The sequence below is a fragment of the Ochotona princeps genome, chromosome 7, assembly GCF_030435755.1.
Source record: "Ochotona princeps isolate mOchPri1 chromosome 7, mOchPri1.hap1, whole genome shotgun sequence".
Lineage (NCBI taxonomy): Eukaryota > Metazoa > Chordata > Mammalia > Lagomorpha > Ochotonidae > Ochotona > Ochotona princeps.
The window spans coordinates 2,156,402-2,174,444 of record NC_080838.1 but is presented as its reverse complement, the minus strand read 5'-3'; the positions used below and the strand labels follow the sequence as shown (position 1 = coordinate 2,174,444).

Here is an 18,043-nt window from a genome sequence, read left to right as displayed (position 1 = left end):
AAACAAGTGAAAGCTACTGGCTCCAGAATTCAAGCTGGCTCAGCCACAATTGTTATGGCCATTTAGAGAGTGAATCAGCAGATGGAAGCTTCACTGTCTGCCTTATTCTCTGTTATCTTTTCACCTTTTCTCACACTCTCTAATTCTGCATTTCAAGTAAATACATCATTCCAAGTTTTTTTTTTTGGTAAACATTAATCTTAGTCTACCTAAATAAAAAGAAGTACCAAAACTCTCAATATACAGACAATTCTTGCCCTTTGTCTCTAAGCTTTCCAGTATCTCCTTAGTCCAACTGAAGAAGGATTCAAGGCAAAAACTAGATTTAATATGAAGAAACTTGAACTGACTGACAAAAATGTCCCACTTGTTTCTAGATCCTTTAACATTATTTTCTGGAAATGAGCTTTAGATATGCTTCATCCACAAGACTAAAGTCATTTAATACCTATAGATCAAGATTTCTGTTGCTTTATACTCCCAATCTTCATCAACAAGTGACACATCAACCCTTTGGTCTGGCTGGCAGTTTTCCTCGACCATCAGGCACCTTAAAGCAAAAGTGAAAATTCATATTATATTCAAGGCATGTCATTAAAAAAGACTTATATGCTTTTAACTGTTCCAAAACTGGAGCCTCCCATAAAAATATCCATAATCATCACTGCAAACACAACATGAAAACTAATATGCAAGCATTTCTGTTACAGAATTAACATTACAGACTTAAATTTCAAAGCAACTCCTCTTAACATATTCTTACATATAATACATAAAATATTCATCCAGACTCCTATATAAAGCAGCATTATATTTGTTACACTGAAGTAAGCCACAATAAACTGGGTTCCAGTCATTTCAGATTGGTGGTTAATGATGTGGGAATCCCACATGCAGTGCCTCAGCCAGGCACAGCCCTGGCTGTTGTAGCTATCTGAAGAAATCAACCAGCAAGCACAAGGTCTCTCTCTCTCTCTTTCTCTGTTTCTCTCTCTCTTTCTCTCCAATGCTGACTTTCAAATAAGTAAATGAATAAATAATTTTCAAACCAGTCTTTAAAGTCTTGACGGGGCTTCCAGGTCAGACCAGAAAGCAACAAAATTATATTACACTCAAAGTAAATTTTGCCTTACAAAATTATATTACACCCAAAGTACAATCAGTGCTGCCTATTTCTATTAGTGTGCATACTGCTAGCAGTGATAAGTACTTATGGAGCCCTTAGACTATACCAGAAAATGTCTTAAGCCTGATCGTAAGGACTGAACAGGGATACAGAGGGTTCTAAAATTCCTGTTGAATAAAAATGCAAATGAAACAGAGAAATGAAGTCAAGCCTTGCGTCACTGAAAAACAAGCACAAATTCTGAAAATATACTTGAACTAGTATACTTATCACATCACCAGGTAACACAAATGTTTGGGACCATCATCATATACACTGTCTGACCCAAACAACAGTATGCAATATGTGACTGTGATTTGATCCAGTTGCAGGGCTCACGGATAGTGGTTCTTTGATGCTACACTATCCATCTTGATTGACGTAATATTTGAAAGCCCAAACAGATGACTCTGGACCTTGCTCAGTAAATGTTTTATATTCCACATACTTTCATTTCATTTTCTCCAGTATTAAATTTGGAAATGTGTTACTAAATCACAAAACTGGTAATGAGAAACAGACAGCCAGCATATAGAAAATCAATGAAGCTAAAATACACCATATGTTTTCAAGAATTTAAAATTAACATTTTACCTATACTATTGATTGTATTTGCACGCTACAGAATTTTAGCAGCAACATCCATTGAATCCCATTAGGAAACAGTTTATGGGCAAGAATGACACATTAGTATTAGTATCAATTCACAACAATCCAATTTTGGGAGTGTGAAATCACTGAAAGAACACACATAGTCAGGATCACCTTTTTAAAACAACAGAAAGTACCATTTCCTGTTTAGAATTTCAAATCAACACTGTTTAAAATTCATTAATCAACAACATTCTTTAATGTTTTCATGACAGAGTCAAAAAGTTCCTTCACCTAACTAATTTAACATTCAACTCACTTAATTTTCTCACATGAGCCTAATAAGAAGAACTTACTTTAGGTTTTATTATCTGAGTCATGGCAGCCATACGTCAGCTGATGCATTTTGCCAATTTTAATCTTATTTGATATCATGAAGAACTGCATATGTCCAGAAGTCCATGATGAATAGACATTTTAAAAAAAAATTTGAATTGAATCGAAAGCTAGAGTTGAGGTGTTATAACAGGAGGCTGAATGAGCCTAAACACTACCAACATTTTAAACTCAACAGAATATTAATGTTCCCTATTAGGTTCTAAATACATTCAATACACTTATTATTTGTGCTGGTTCCATTGTATAAAGTCACCACAAATCATGAAAGAGTGATTCAGCCGTGTTGTGGCCTTTAAGGAGACACCTGCAACACCAGCACCCTCTATAGATGCTGAATCATGTCCCACATGCTTCACTTATAACCTCCCTTGAAATACACTGAGATAAGTAAAAATGATTGTCATATTTGTATGCCTGCCCCCTAGCTGGAAGACCAAAACGAGGCTCCTGCATCTGCAGCAATCTACTAGCAACGCTTGCTGCTGAGTATAAGGAGAAAAAAATAACCTGCCCCGTTGTTGGTAGAATCACAGAATAGTATACCTACTATGAAAGTGTGAAGAGTGCTCAGACAACTTAATGTTGATCTACCATATGTCCAAGGTGTCCCATTCCTATGAATATATCCAAATGAAGTGATATCTGTGCATGGCAAATCAACTTGTCTCCCCATATATAGCACCAGAATCTATGATAGCAAAGACATTGAAACAATACAGACTCCCATTGAAAGAGGGATGAGTAAGAAAACTGCTACGTTTTCCTCAGGGATACAATATAGCCATTAAGGAAGGGATTCTACCATTTGCAACATTCTATCATTTGCAAAAGTTGATCATCATACCCAGTGAATTAAGCCAGTCCTAAAATGGAAAATAACATGTCTTTTCTCTGATACAAAGCAACTTTCAGGTAAAACACTAAAACAGATATACAGGTAAGCCCAGAGTGTGCGTGTGTGTACACACATATATATATGTTTATACATATATATACATATACATATATATATGTATATATACACATTAGATGTATGCATATACATACATATATGTGTCTATACATACAGGAAGAATTATATAATGAAGATTAACATACAGAAGATTAGAAGATATGTTGCAGTATCTATCAATAGTCAAACAAAAGGAGAACTTAGTCAATAAATTTATCTTGATTATATGGATGTCTATGTTAAAAAGCAGAGTGTTGACAAGTAATTGTTCCTGAAGGACTGTACTACTGTAATAATATGGGGGAAATTGATGGAAGGAAGGTGTTGAGGGAGAAAGCAGAGGTAGAACAGGGACTCTCTCTGTGTCAAGAAAGATCATAAAAATAAACACACACACACAAAAATGAGTATAAGAAAGCTGCCAAAATTTAATTACAGAAAAAATAAAAAGTGCTGTGATTTGGCTCACTGATTTCATCAAACTGTACCTGAAATTTGAAAGTTAATGATCGGAGTCTAGGAAGGTAGCCGAATGTAGAGGTTAGTGTAGCTAAGCACATGCAGAAATAAAGACAAATATTGGCAGAGTAGAGAATAGGAAGAGCAGAATTGCTGGAAAAGTCATCTGAAACTCCCCGGAGTTGGCATGATCAAGGCAGGGGACGAGCAGACATCGAGAACTGAAAAAAAAAAAAAAAACAAAAAACAAAAAACAAAAAACCTCCCAAGACAGCAAATGGCAACTTGAACTGCTGGAAGCAGGCACCATCTAGGGTAAACACTGTTGTAGACAAAGAAAAAAATAAAAAGAGGAACTGGTGAGTCACTCTTTGAAGTCTCATGTGGCGGAATATGAGCCTATCCCCTCCTGAATACTCTCTTGGATTTGGGCCACTCAGACGGACACCTAAATCACCCAAAACAGAGGATCCTAGGGGATAAAGGTCTCTCTCAGAGACTAAGGCTTCTCTTGGCAACCCAGAAATGGCAGGGCAGATTCCAGGGGAAAACAAGACTGGTGATGCAACAAAGTGAACTGCCCGGCTGGTGGCAGTGGGTGCGTGAGAGCAAAAGCACAGTGAACTGCCATCACTGGCCTATCACAATTGGGAGAAGATGTAATGCCCTTGGAGTGTAGAAAGGCTAGTTTCTGATCACACATAGTGTGGGAGGAGCTGGACCACTCCCACTCAAGGCACCAGGTTGGGCAGGCAGAGGCCGCAAAAGCACAAGGCGGTGGGGGACCTTTGACAGCCAGAACACTCTGAATAGCCACTCCACGGTCAGAACTATCTAATCTATACTAGCTCCATATCTGCCCAACAGCAGGAAAGGTGAGTACCCAGGAAAGTGAAAGCACCTGTCACCCACAAGGTGGCAGCAGCCAACAAACATCCTGACTACCTAACCAGCTGACAGAAAAATTAGTGTTGGATGACAGAGAACCATTAGGATGAACCACAAGAGACAGATTAGAAGGGAAAAAAGGGGTCAGGCAGTTCGCAGGGAGTACCTGGAGACCCTCTTGACAAGGGGAAATGGCAACAATGCTGGAGCAGTGTTGTAGTGAACGGCAATCCCTAACAGTGGCTGGTGAACAACAATACAGACCCCAGCGACAGCCAAGGATCTAGCGGCAGCCATGGCTCAACTCTTGTGGCAGCCAGGTAATACATCTTAGAAATCTGCACTAAGGAGATGGATCTGCCAACCAGAAATGCAATGCCAAATGGCAAAAGAAGACACAGAGGTACTATGATTGTTACTGAAGACTCTCCAGCAAAGGAGGAAACGCCTTGACCACCCTCAGAGTTAACTGAGGAAGACCCTGAAAAAAATGGGAGACACAGAAGTCAGAGAACTCATAAACTTTGTAAACAATGCAAAGCACAAGGAATCTAAGGAATACATTAGAAAGTAAATAACAGCAATGAATCAAATGAAAGCAGATATATCAGAAATTAAGTACACAGTGGAGCAAATTAAAAGTACAGTGGAGACTCTCAAAAAATAGAATGAATGAAGCAGAAGAGAGAATTTCAGAATTGGAAGATATTTCCTGTCAACAGGGGGAAACAATCAAAAAGCTGGAAGCAGAGCAAGGTCAAACTAAAAAAAAAAAAAAAAAAAAAAAAAAGTATCCACGAATCAAAAGATACAATTAAAAGACCCCTAAGAGTTAATGGAAGTTCCAGAAGGTGCAGAAACAGAAGCTGGTATTAAAGATGTATTCAAAGAAATAATAAATGAAAAGTTCCCAAAGCTGGAAAAGAATCGGGAAACAATATACAGGAGGGTCATAACACTCCCAACAGAGTTGATCAGAAACAAACTTCACCATGACACATGTAATCAAGCTCTCTTCAGTTGGACATAACGAAAGACCCTTAAATGTGCACATAAAAAAAAATTGAATGACCTATAGAGGAACCCCCTCACTCACAGTTGACCTCTCAGAGGAAACACTAAATGCCAGAAGAGAAAGGAGTGACTTATTCCAGATTCAAAAAGGGAAACATTTTCAGCCCAGAGTAACGTATCCTGAAAAACTCTCCTTTGTCTTTGAAAATGAAATAAAATTATTCCACAGCAAAGATAAATGCAAGAAATTGCTTTCTAGACTTGCCTCGCAAATGATATGAAAGATGTTCTTGTGAAAGCAAAAAGGAATAGCAACTACCAAAACCAAAGGCAAATGTGGAGAACATTCCACTAAAAGACTAGCAGAAGACTAAATCAAATAACAACCCATTGCTAAAATGACAGAACCAAACTGCAACCTATCCATATTAACATTGAATGTAAATGGCTTAAACTTATCAATCAAACACTACAGATTAGAGGACTGGATCAAAAAACTCCACCTATCTGTTGCTTGCAGGAGACACATCTCACCAACAAAGATCAGAAGAAACTGAAAATAAAGAGCTGGTTTTTTGAGAAAATCAACAAAATAGACTCCCCACTAGCCCAACTAATCAAAAAATGGAGTGAGAAGATGAGCATCTATAGCATCAGAGATGAGAAGAAAAATCTAACAACACATAGCTCAGACACACAAGAAAATATTAGGAACTATTACAAGCAAGTATATGCAAACAAATCAGAAGACACAGAAAAGATGGACAGATTTTTGGACATACATATCCACCAAAACTAAATCAAGAGATAATTAACAGCCTAAATACTTATACATTGAACTGAAATTGACTGCAAAATTAAAGCCCTTCTAACCAAGAAAAGTCCTAGACCAGATGGTTTCACTGCTGAGTTCTAAAAAGCTATTCAAGAGGAATTTACTCCAATCCTCCACAAGCTTTCCCAAACAATAGAAATGGAGGCAATCCTTATAAGCTCTATGAAGCCAATATCACCTTAATACCAAAGCCAGATAGAAAAGCAACAGAAAAAGTGAACTGTACACCAATATCCTTCGTGAACAAAGATGCAAAGATCCTCAAGAAAATACTAGTCAACAGGAACAGACAGTACATCAGGCAGATCATTCACCCGGACCAGGTGGGATTCAGCCCAGGCATGCAGGAAAGGTTCAACATTCGTAAATCAATAAATGTGATACATCACATCAACAAATTGAAAAAAAAAATATGATCATCTCAATAAATGCAGAGAAAGCATTTGATAAGATCCACTACCACTAAATGATGAAAACCCTAAGCAAGATCAGTATAGAAGGAACATTCTACAGCACAATCAAAGCCAATGCCAGCATCATACTAAATGGAGTAAGACTGAAAGCCTTTCCACCAAAATCTGGAACTAGACAGGGATGTCCACTGTCACCATTATTATCCAATATAGTATTGGATGTTCATAACAAAGCTATTAGGCAAGAAAATGGAATCAAAGGAACTCAAATTGGAAATGAGGAACTGAAAGTATCTATTTGCAGATGACATGATCCTCTACATAGGAGAATCAAAAAACTCAGTTAAGACACTACTGGAACTCATAAGAGACTTTGGCAGGATAGCAGGATACAAATTAATGAACACAAATCAATGGCACTAGTGTACAAAAATAATTTCATGACTGAGAAGGAAATTGTAAGTACAGTCCTTAAAGCAGAGAGGAATCTTAAATATCTAGGAATTAAGCTAACCAAATATGTGGAAGACCTCTATGATGAAAACTATAAAACATATTAAAAGGAAATAGAAGAAGACACTGAAAAGTGGAGAATTTTACCATATTCCTGGGTTGGCAGGATCAACATCATCAAAATGTCCATATTACCAAAAGTAATATACAGATTCAATGCAATCCCAATCAAAATCCCAACATCATACTTCTCAGAAATACAAGATACAAAAATTCGTCTGGAAACACAAGAGACCACGAATAGCCAAAGCTATCCTGAAGAAGAAAAATCAAGCAGAGGGAATCACAATTCCAGACTTCAAGACATACTACAGTGCAATGGTCATCAACACAGTCTGGTACCGGTACAGAAACAGAGGAGGATATTAATGAAATAGAACAGAAACATCAGAAGGGAACACACACATGCATTACCAACTACTCTTTCACAAGAAAACTGAAAATAATCCAGGAAAAAAATTCTTGGCCATTCAACAAATGCTGTTCGGACAACTGGATAGCAGCCCGCAGAATCAAGAAACAAGACCTGCACTTGCCACATTATACAAAAAAAAATCAGCTCTAAATGGTTCAAGGACCTAAATATACACCAAGAAACCATCAAAGTATTAAATAAAAATAGAGGAAGCTCTCTCCTAGGAATAGGAATGGAACTAGACTTCTTAGGAAAGACCTCAAAATTATAGGTAGTCAAAGATAAAATAAACAAATGGGACTATATCAAACTAAAAATCTTTTATGCAGCAAAGGAAATGATTAACAAAATGAAGAAGCAATTAACAGAATAGGAGAAAATTTTTGCACATTACACAGGTGATAGGGGACTAATATCCAGGATTTACAAAGAGCTTCAGAAACCCAGGGACAGAAAAATCAATCAAGCAAGCAAGCAAGCAAGCAAGCAACCCTGTGAAAAATGGGCAAAGGAAATGAACAGAGATTTTTTTCAAAAGAAGAGATCCAAAGGCTAACAGACATATGAAAAGATACTAAGGCTACCTAGCTGTCAGGAAGATACAAATTAAAACCATTCAGACTGGCCTACATTCAGAACTCAACTAACACCTGCTTGCAGGGGAGTGGGAAGAAGATATCCTCCTTCACTGCTGGTGGGAGTACAGGCCAGTACGGCAATTATGGAAATCAGTATGGATAGTGCTTAGAGAATTGCAAATGAACCTGCCACATGAACCAGGTATTCCTCTCCTAGGAATATACCCAAAGAAAATGAATACTGCATATATGAGAGGCAGCTGTAATCCTACATTCACAGCAACAAAATCTACAGTAGAAAATACATGGAAACAATCAGGATGCCCATCCAAAAGGAGTGGTTAAATAAAGAGCGGTACCTCTATTTTATGGAGTATTACTCAGCCAATAAGAAGAAGGAAATCATATCATTTGCAACTAGATGGTCACACCTAGAGACCATCATCTTCAGTGAAATAAGTCAATCCCAAAAGGACAAATACCATATGTTCTAATACAAGAAAACCATTATGAAAATTAGACTCTGTGTTTTCTTTCCATCACCTATGAACTGATTATTCAATGGCATATTTTTTTAACTCTATGGTACTGTATTTTTGCTTTGCTTTATCTTTGCTTTAACATCATATCTGTTATCAAACTTATTTGTGGCTTCTCAATTAAGGCAATGTATAGTGATGGAGTAAGAGACTATTTGGCTGTGTAATGAATGGTTACTCTACTGTACAGAGCCACAACAGATCTTGAACCCAAAACATCACACAATTTTTGATGTCTCTCCTGTGAGCCAAAATAGAACTACCCTCCTAAGAAACTCCTCTCAAGTGTTATAAAGAACATCATAAAAATCTTACTAATACACATAACAGAAGAAAAGCATGGCTTTAGCAGTCAACTAGACAATAAGGCAAACGACATTTTTCATGAAGACAAGGAATAACTGGGCAGCAGCAAAATGCATATATATAATGGTTACATATAAATATATAATATATATAAATGTCTGTTGCACATAAGGCAAATAAGCATTATGTAGGAAAATTAAACACTCAGGTAACCTAAGTATTTAAAACAAAGGACAAAACGAGTAAACACTTTACAATGAAAAATGCTGGAATCACTGAAATTTCATTATTTAGCCTATAATATTATCTAATCAAGAAAGTAACAATAAAAGAGCCAAAGGTTGTTAAGTGTTACCGTTAAGAAACTAACCTTTTTCTTTTACAAACATACTCTTTCTTTAAGTCATGGAGTTCTCTCTCGGCAAACCGAGCTGCCCACTGAAAAATAACAAAAGATGGAGAAACATGCAGACAAATGTTAGATGAAAATGAGCATGAACATCCTACAGCATACAAATATCGCTGTCAATGTATGCATCCACTGAAATGAAATGCAGATAAAACATTTTGAGTTGAAGGATCTTTTGGAAAAGGAAATATTTCAGGTAAGCAGATGACATGGGCCTAAAACTGGAGATGACTTGTGCACTTGCCAATGAATGCTGCCCTCTGATGTGAGATGGAGGACTGTTTGATTAGTCAAGTAATATGCTAAGGGCAATGTGGGAGGATGCAAGCTTCAGGCAATGGCAACAGAGACTCAGAATCATTACACATGGCAGCTTTGTATATTAGCCTCAAGGCGATCATCGCTACCGAAAATTCACTATGATTCTGTGAAACCATAAAGGTCTAAAACAGTTTTGCAGCATGTGGCTAAATGCTATTTTAAAAAACAGATTAAATTATCAATGCATGTTGTACTTCCAGTAAGTTCATGTTGCTGCATATATCATATCCCATTTTATTCAGTACGAGGTAAAGATAAAATCAAATGTTACAGAGAACAAAGCTTGCACAACCAAGTGACTATCAACAGCATGCAATAATCACAACCATTCAAGTGAAAGGTTAACCCCATTCTGAGAGATCCCCAGATCACTTACACAATTATGTGAGGCTTTGGACTGGAGAAACTATTACGATCAATTAGTCTTAACATTTAAAGATAGATACAGTCACTTAATTTACAATCATGGTAGAGGCATTTAGCTTAATCTGCAATTTCTACAAATAAAATGGAATCCAATAACAAATTTTTACTTTAAAATGAATTCCAATGTAGAAAGAAACTTGACTCCCCAAATTAGAGAAGCACAAAAAACATATCTCATTCATTACTATCCTTCATATCAGAAAGGGTTACACGTATTAACCAACTCCAATATTTATGATGTCATCAACATTTGGTGAAAAACTATGCCAAAATCATTGTTATCGAAATCAACAAATTATTGAATGAGTGATAATATGGAATCAAAATTGTTTGATCTTTTGTTTATTTTTATAAAGTTCTATTTATTTTTATTTGAAAGTCAGATACACAGATAGGACTATCTTTCATCCACTGAATCACTCCACAAGCATCTACAAAGGCCCAAGCTGAGCCTATTCAAAGCCAGGGGCCAGGAGCTTCTTTTGGGTCTCCACTGAAGGTACAGGGTCAAGACTGGGCCATCAACAATATTCCCAGACCACAAGCAGGGAGCAAAATCGGAAGTGGGGTGGCTAGCACATAAACCTGTACCCAACTTGCATTACTGCAAATGCAATGCCAGGACTTTAGCCTCTAGTGTATTTTACTAGGTCCATTTGTGAATCTTTTGTAAAATAAATAAAACACATCTGTCTTTATGAACTAGGCAGAGAAGCATCACAGATAATAAAGAACCAACACTAAAGACATATGGTCAAAAATAAATACATACAAAGTCAGTACTAATAGTTAAGACCTCTCTTATTCTTTTATTTGAATAGTAACGAGACATTTTTTTCCAACACCTGTTCACTCCTCATTTGCCACACAGCCAGAGACAGGCCAGAGTAAAGAAGAACCCAGGATTCAATCTGGATCTCCCACATGGGTGTCAGGGACCAAGTTCTTCAACCATCAGCTGCTTTAGCCCAAGGTGCACATTAGCAGGAAGCTGGGTAAGAAGCAGAGGAGCCTGGATTTAAATCAGGCAGCCCAACAGAGGACCAGGTATCCTAAGCAGCATCTTTACTGCCACATGAACTGAACACCTAGTTCTGAGTCTACAGCTTATTCTCAAAGAGTAAGACAAATTTCAGCCAATCACTATGTTACACTCCAAAACACTGTGTTCAAACACTGAGCACTCACATCTACAAAGCCTTCTAAGAGGTCTGCTGATGAGAAAGTGACATTCGCTCATTCATGGAACTTGAAACTATCTCAGGGTAAAGACACAAAGAATGATTACAGTAAGGGCTGCTGTTGGGCCTTGAAGGCAAGCTGCCACTAAAGACAGCCATGTCCCACTTTAGAAAACTTGGGTTCAATTCGTGGCTCCATCTCCTTGTTCTGAATTCCTGATTAAACAAATCCTAGGAGACAATGATAACTGTTAAGTATCTGGATCCCTTGTCACTCAAATGGAGATGTAGACTGAGGTCCAAGCTCTCAACTTCAACCATCTGGGCTCTGACTAGTTTACTTTCAGTGGACTGAAACAGCACTTTCACTCTTATTCATATTTATGTCCTTCCTCCCCTCTTTCTCCTTCATTGATATCCTAATTATTCTCTCAAATAGTTTTTAGAAATACTTTCACTTCCACAGATACAACGTTAATAGTACTCAGTTATTTAAAAAAAATGAAACCTTGTCTTTCCCAATACATATAGAAATGGAGATTTTACCCTTTAAAAAAAAAGGTCCCACGAATATATGTTATGTGCTCAATTATTTGTAGATAATTGACAGCTGAAAAATATACATATATGTATGTATGTATGTTACATATCTATATCTAAAAGATACAGATAGGGCCTGGCGGTGGGGCCTAGCAGCTAAATGTCCTCAGCTTGAACACCCCGGGATCCCATATGGGCGCCGGTTCTAATCCCAGCAGTTCCACTTCCCATCCAGCTCCCTGCTTGTGGCCTGGGAAAGCAGTTTAGGACAGCCCAATGCATTGGGACCCTGCACCTGTGTGGGAGACCTGGAAGAGGTTACAGGTTCCCGGCTTTGGATTGGCGAGCACCGGCCGTTGCGGCTCACTTGGGAAGTGATTCATCGGATGAAAGATCTTCCTCTCTGTCTCTCTGACTTTGTAATAAAATCAATAAATCTGTTTTTTTTTTAAAAATATATATATATGCACACACACACACACATATATACATGATATTTTGAATTTTGGTCATTTCATGGCCTTTGTACATCTGAGGAACACTACTTTTTCTATTTATTATTTTTGGAGTTTTTTATTTAGAGGAAGGTACAATTTATTATAAAGTTAAATGGAAGGTAAATCACTGCAAAAGCTAAAATAGAAAAATAAGAAAGGATGGAGGGAAAAATAATGTGGATAGTACCATGCTTTTAAAATATGCATTGGAATACAGAAAATTTCTTAATTTTAGGTATATTAATTTAAAACGTTTTGTACAAATGACCTCAGTAATTTATCACCACGCATACAAGACATATTCATCACCAGACATACAAGTAAGTAAGTTCAAAGGAAGAAGGCAATAATTGTAACTGGGTGGAGAAAGAAGGTCAAACAAGTAATAAACAGCTGAAATTATAAGGAAAAGGGAGTAGAAACAGAATAAAGTTAATCAAGTATGAGAGCTGCCTTTTTGTAAAGAAAAATAAATTGTGAAATATTCTTTAGAAATTCTATAATATATTAAGTAAAGAATTCAGGATGCAAATAATAAGATATAGCACAGCCCCTTTCTTGTTAAATTTTCATAAACTTTGTAGCTCAGCAGGTTCAGCCATCTCTATGTTTACCATCATCCCATATCAGAGTTCTTGATTCAAGTCACAGTTACTCTAAGCTTCACAAAGAACTTCCTGCCAATGTGCCTTACAGGGAGGGGAGGATGGATCACTGCCACACCTAGGAGGCCTGAAGCTACTGGCTCCTGCATTCTGGAAGGTCCTACTCCTTGATTTGTGGTCTTTGGAGAGTAAAAAATATATAAATCATTGTTCTCTTTCTCTCTTTCTCATTTCATCCCTTTTCCCAGAATTCAAGTAAATAATCCTTGAAAAAGGTTTTCAAAAAGTACACACAAACGCAGCACTCACACACAATTTCTGTTTCATCTGAACGATGATCGGTGTAGTCATTTATGTGAGGATAAGATCCACATAATGAGCACTCAACTAATGTTTCACTCTGCATACTTAACAGTGAAACTGGCCCAGGGCAAAATACAAGTAAGGAAATTTCAGGAGCTGCAATCAGCAGTCGAACCAAGTCACCTCTGTCTGTGTTGCAGGCATCATAACTGGCATTCTAAAACACCAGACCAAATGCCAGCACTGATTTGATTGTTTCAGTAAATCTATAGTACTTTTCTTAAATCTGGAAAATAGCATTTTGCTGAAATCTAGATGGCACACCTTCTATATGTACTAATGTTAAAGTCACACTTTCCAAACAAGAATTCTACAAAAACTAATAGAATATGTATAAGACTGGACTCTGAAAGACTATGATTTCTATCTCTAGCCTTGACTATCTAATTATGTGATCTTGGGCCGTTTTCTCATCCTAAAACCTGAAACGGTATAATCTAATTTATACTTATTAAATGGGTTTAATAAGGAACATGTGCAAACTACTTTTAAGTATCTTGCCTAAAATAGCAAGAATTTAATAGACATCATCTTCATCCTTTAAAAATAAGTTCTTGCCTTGCACGCATCAGGATTTCATCTGGGTACCAGATCATGTTCCAGTTGCTCCACTTCCCATCCAGCTCCCTGTTTGTGGCCTGGGAAAACCAGTAATGTATGGCCCAAAGCCTTGGGACCACCCAATCTCATGGCAGATTCAAAACAAGCTCCTGCCTCTTGGCTTCATAATGGCTCAGCTCCAGCCATTGCAACCACCTGGGAAGTCAACTGGCTGATGGAAGATCTTTCTGTATCCCTGCTCTCTGTAAATCTGTCTTTTTTAACATAAAATGACTAAATTTTGATAATAACATGCATATGTATTTAGAAAGTGCTGAGAAATGGTGAAGAAAAATGAATCAATAATGATGCTAGCTAATTCACTAATGAATCTTCACTTAAACTCTGGAAACCAAAACAAACAGAATGTCAGAGAGGGGAGGGACCTGTCAACACACCACTCTCTCATTCTATGCTCCTCTCAGACTTGCAAGTCTTCACTATAATAACAATGGCAACACCAGTTAACATTGACTTAATGCTTATCAGTGTCAAGCACTTGACAAACATCCCTGAATGCTGTCTCCACCTCCCTGTGACAGGTACTTCCCAGTAGACAGCTACTGTCAACAGCTCTATCTCTGTTCTTCCTTCTAAATGCTCCAAGTCTACAGCCACTTCACTTCTTCATCATGCAGCACAATTAGTTCCCCAGATGAGCCTTTTCTTAATTTGTACCAACACTCAGAATCACGTAAGAGAACCCTCAATGTTACAACTAGAAAGGGCTTTAGCTAGCTCTTTTTCTAATCCCATTTGTTTGACAAATGAGTAAAATGATCCAGAGACCTTTCAGGCTCTTCTGGATAACAAGGGGCAATCCAATGTCCCAAAATGTAAATACATAAACATGAGCATATGTACCAAGTTCCTCTAACCCTCTCACCCTCTTCTAGGCTATTTTGGAAGAAGAAAATGCTAAAAGAAGACTGATGGAATAACCACCATTTGATAATGTATTATTTCTCCAAATGGAATGTAATAACACTACTGATTTTTTAATATACCATCTTTTTTATAAATTTAAATCCCTAGCATTATCTTCCAGAAGGAAAAGCAAAATTTATTCTAAGAAACAGAGAAATCTTTAAGGCAATTTTTAACTTACCCAATTATGGTGGGCTCTTTTCTTACAATGAATAACCTGAAAAACAGAATGCTTGAAAATTAGTTTTCTTAAACAAAAAGAATATCTGTCTTTAACATAGGAAGTAACTCACAAGAAATAATCCAAGCACATTTTGTGCCTGTAAACACAATTTTCTCCAAAATTTCATGAACACATCATCTATCGTGTGTAAGTACACTAAAGGCAGCTAAAATTTGTAATTCATAAAACTTTTGGTTTATGTTCCCTTGTCAGTATTCAGCCACAAAAGGAACTTTCAGTTAACAGATAAATAGCCTGGTTGAATATGAGACCCAACTGGTGATTTAAAATCTATTTTTATTTCTGCAATGTAATTCCTTTTGTCAAAGACAGGAGACATGGTGACTTGAGATTTTTTTATTACACATTCTTTGAATCACTAAAAAATGGAAATGACTGGATATCACATTTATCACTTAAAGGAAGATATAAAACCAGTAAAGGAATCACTTTTCCCTTTCCATTCTACATAAAGGCACAGGATCTGATAAATACATACACACACTCCTAAACATGCACAACACACACATTCAACAAACACAAACACACACTTACCCTTCCTTGGTAATAAATAGTGGTTCTTTGCACTCTTTCTTCAGTATCTTTGGCTTTTTTACTATATAGAAGATATAAATTTTCAATTATTCATATGTAATCACCATAATAAAATAATATACTCTACCTAAAAAATATACATCAAGAACAATCTATTTACTGGAACAAATAACAAAAACTGCACATGCTGAGAAATACCAAATAGAATTCTCATTTTTTCTTGATCTAATATAAATTCGACTCATTAAGCTTTCCTAAAACAACAGTACATACAGTATTGTAAGTATATGATGAAGATTCATCCAGATATTTATAATCTTTAAATGACTAAAGGAAATGAATTATTTCCCTCACAAAATAATAGACCTTATCAGACTGCACATGTGGGCCTGGTGTTGTGGCACAGAGGGCAACCTACATCACCTGATGCCCATATGGATACCTGTTAAATCCTAGCTACTACTACACATACAATCCAGCACTGTGATAATGTGCCTGAAAAAGTAAAGGATGCTGACCTTTATGCTTATGCCCTTGTATCAACAGGTGAGTTCCAAAGGAAGCTCTTGGCTCCTGGTTTCAGACTGACCTAGCCTTGGGTGTTGTGACAATTTGGAGAGTTAATCAGCAGATGGAAGGGTCAGTCTCTCCCATTCTGTGTGACTGTGTATCTCTTTGTGTGTATCTCTTTGTGTGTATCTCTTTGTGTGTGTGTGTGTGTGTGTGTAATTCTCTCCCCCTACCTCCAGGTTCTATCTTTGTTCTGTCTTTCAAGTGAATAAATCAAAAAAGAAGACAAATCAGCTACTTCCTTCATTAAAATAAGACCGACCCAACACTACTCTTTCTGACATATAATGAAGTATCCCAAGTATGCAAATACAGCTGAATCTTACCCTTTGTGTTTAGGTTTTCCAGTGTCCCCTTTGTGAATTAAGGAAAGCTTCAAGGTAAAAACTAAACTTACTCTCTTATAAACCTATACAAATATTAATATGGCTCATACATTCCTTTATATGTATGAGCCATATGCCAAATCCCTTCATATCCTACACTTTCTTCTCCATTGGAACTAAAGAGTAAAAACCTTGAATTAAATGTCTACCCATAAATTCCCTGATGTAATAGGTAAGACTGGTCCATACTCAAACAAGATTAAAAAAATCACACATGCTGCTTTGATATTGCTTTTCCTTTTAAGGTTTTCTATGAAATTTCATAACAGCAAGGATTTGAAATTAAAAAGTAGCAAAATATGCTACTTATATTTGGCTGCTTAAATATTTTTCTGGCTATTCTCCAGGTCACAAAAGAAAAAACATTAATACCAATATAAGTCAACTTCTCTTGTAGATTTGAAATTTGCATCAACAATCGAGATAGCTTTCTTCTCCGGCTGGGAGTTTTCCTCGATCATCAGGTGCCTCAAAGGAAAAGTGAAAATTTATAATGTATTCAAAGCATGTCATAAAGATTTACATTGTTTTAACTGTATCAAAACTGGAGTCTCCGATAAAAATATCCATAATTATCACTGCAAGCACAACATGAAAAACTAATATGCAACCATTTCTGATGTAGAAATAACACTACACACTCAAATTTCAAAGCAACAACTCTCAAAATAATCTTGCTGTCATAACAGTCTCCAGAGTGTTGTATATGAATCTGGCACAGAATCAAGATTTAAAAGGCAAAATAAAATGAATATAACAGATAACTTATAGATAACATACTCAAATCAGCATTAGACATTAGCAAAACCATAAAGGCATATAGGAGGAATCAAGAGTGATCCTGACAACCTCTTAACAGGAGATCACATGCACAGAGCAGGGGGGGACCCCAGAGTGGAGCAGGTGGACAGGAGGAGGCTTGTATCCCAACCCTGGAGACTCCTGGATCCTCACCAAGGACTATCAGTACAGGCACCAAGGGCTATATCCCAACTGCCAAGGAGACCACGGGGAATTGGACTGCCCTTGTAGGCCAAGAACTCTGAAGTCATCCACTCCCTTTCGGATCTCCCACATGGGATGGAAGAAGCCCAAATCCTTCCTTACAGGATCTAATGTCATTGGAACAATAGCTGGGAGCCCTGAGCAGTCCGCAGAAACAGAACAGTAAATTCCCTTCGAAACTCAAGAGGGGAGCTTTCTCTGGTCCTTACTTATTTCCAGCTTTGGATTCCCACCCTCTCTTGCAATGACCATCGGGATCACTATGGAGCCATTCCCCCACAAAATTAGAATAGATAGGCATAGAACAACAAGGAAAACTTAGAACCAGACAGGAAATGGTCGGCTTGGACTCACATATATCTTACTTG

General features: G+C 37.1%; 1 protein-coding gene across 1 annotated transcript; it reads right to left on the bottom strand.

The window, feature by feature from the left end:
• Positions 1–441: 441 nt before the first annotated feature.
• LOC131480855 (cTAGE family member 6-like) lies at positions 442–17,131 on the bottom strand. Its single transcript, XM_058667331.1, has 5 exons — positions 17,043–17,131; positions 15,715–15,775; positions 15,118–15,153; positions 9,438–9,505; positions 442–550 (listed from the first exon to the last, which is right to left on the bottom strand). Exons 1-5 carry the CDS (start codon positions 17,129–17,131, stop codon positions 442–444), a joined length of 363 nt encoding a protein of 120 aa, XP_058523314.1.
• Positions 17,132–18,043: the final 912 nt, after the last annotated feature.

Coding starts and splice junctions, on each gene's coding strand:
- LOC131480855 (XM_058667331.1), bottom strand. CDS start 17,131: ATGATCGAGGAAAACTCCCAGCCGGAGAAGAAAGCTATCTCGATTGTT. Junction 15,154..15,714: donor CTATTTATTACCAAGGAAGG/GTAAGTGTGTGT, acceptor TCTGTTTTTCAG/GTTATTCATTGTAAGAAAAG. Junction 9,506..15,117: donor AAAGAGCCCACCATAATTGG/GTAAGTTAAAAA, acceptor GTTATTTTTCAG/TGGGCAGCTCGGTTTGCCGA.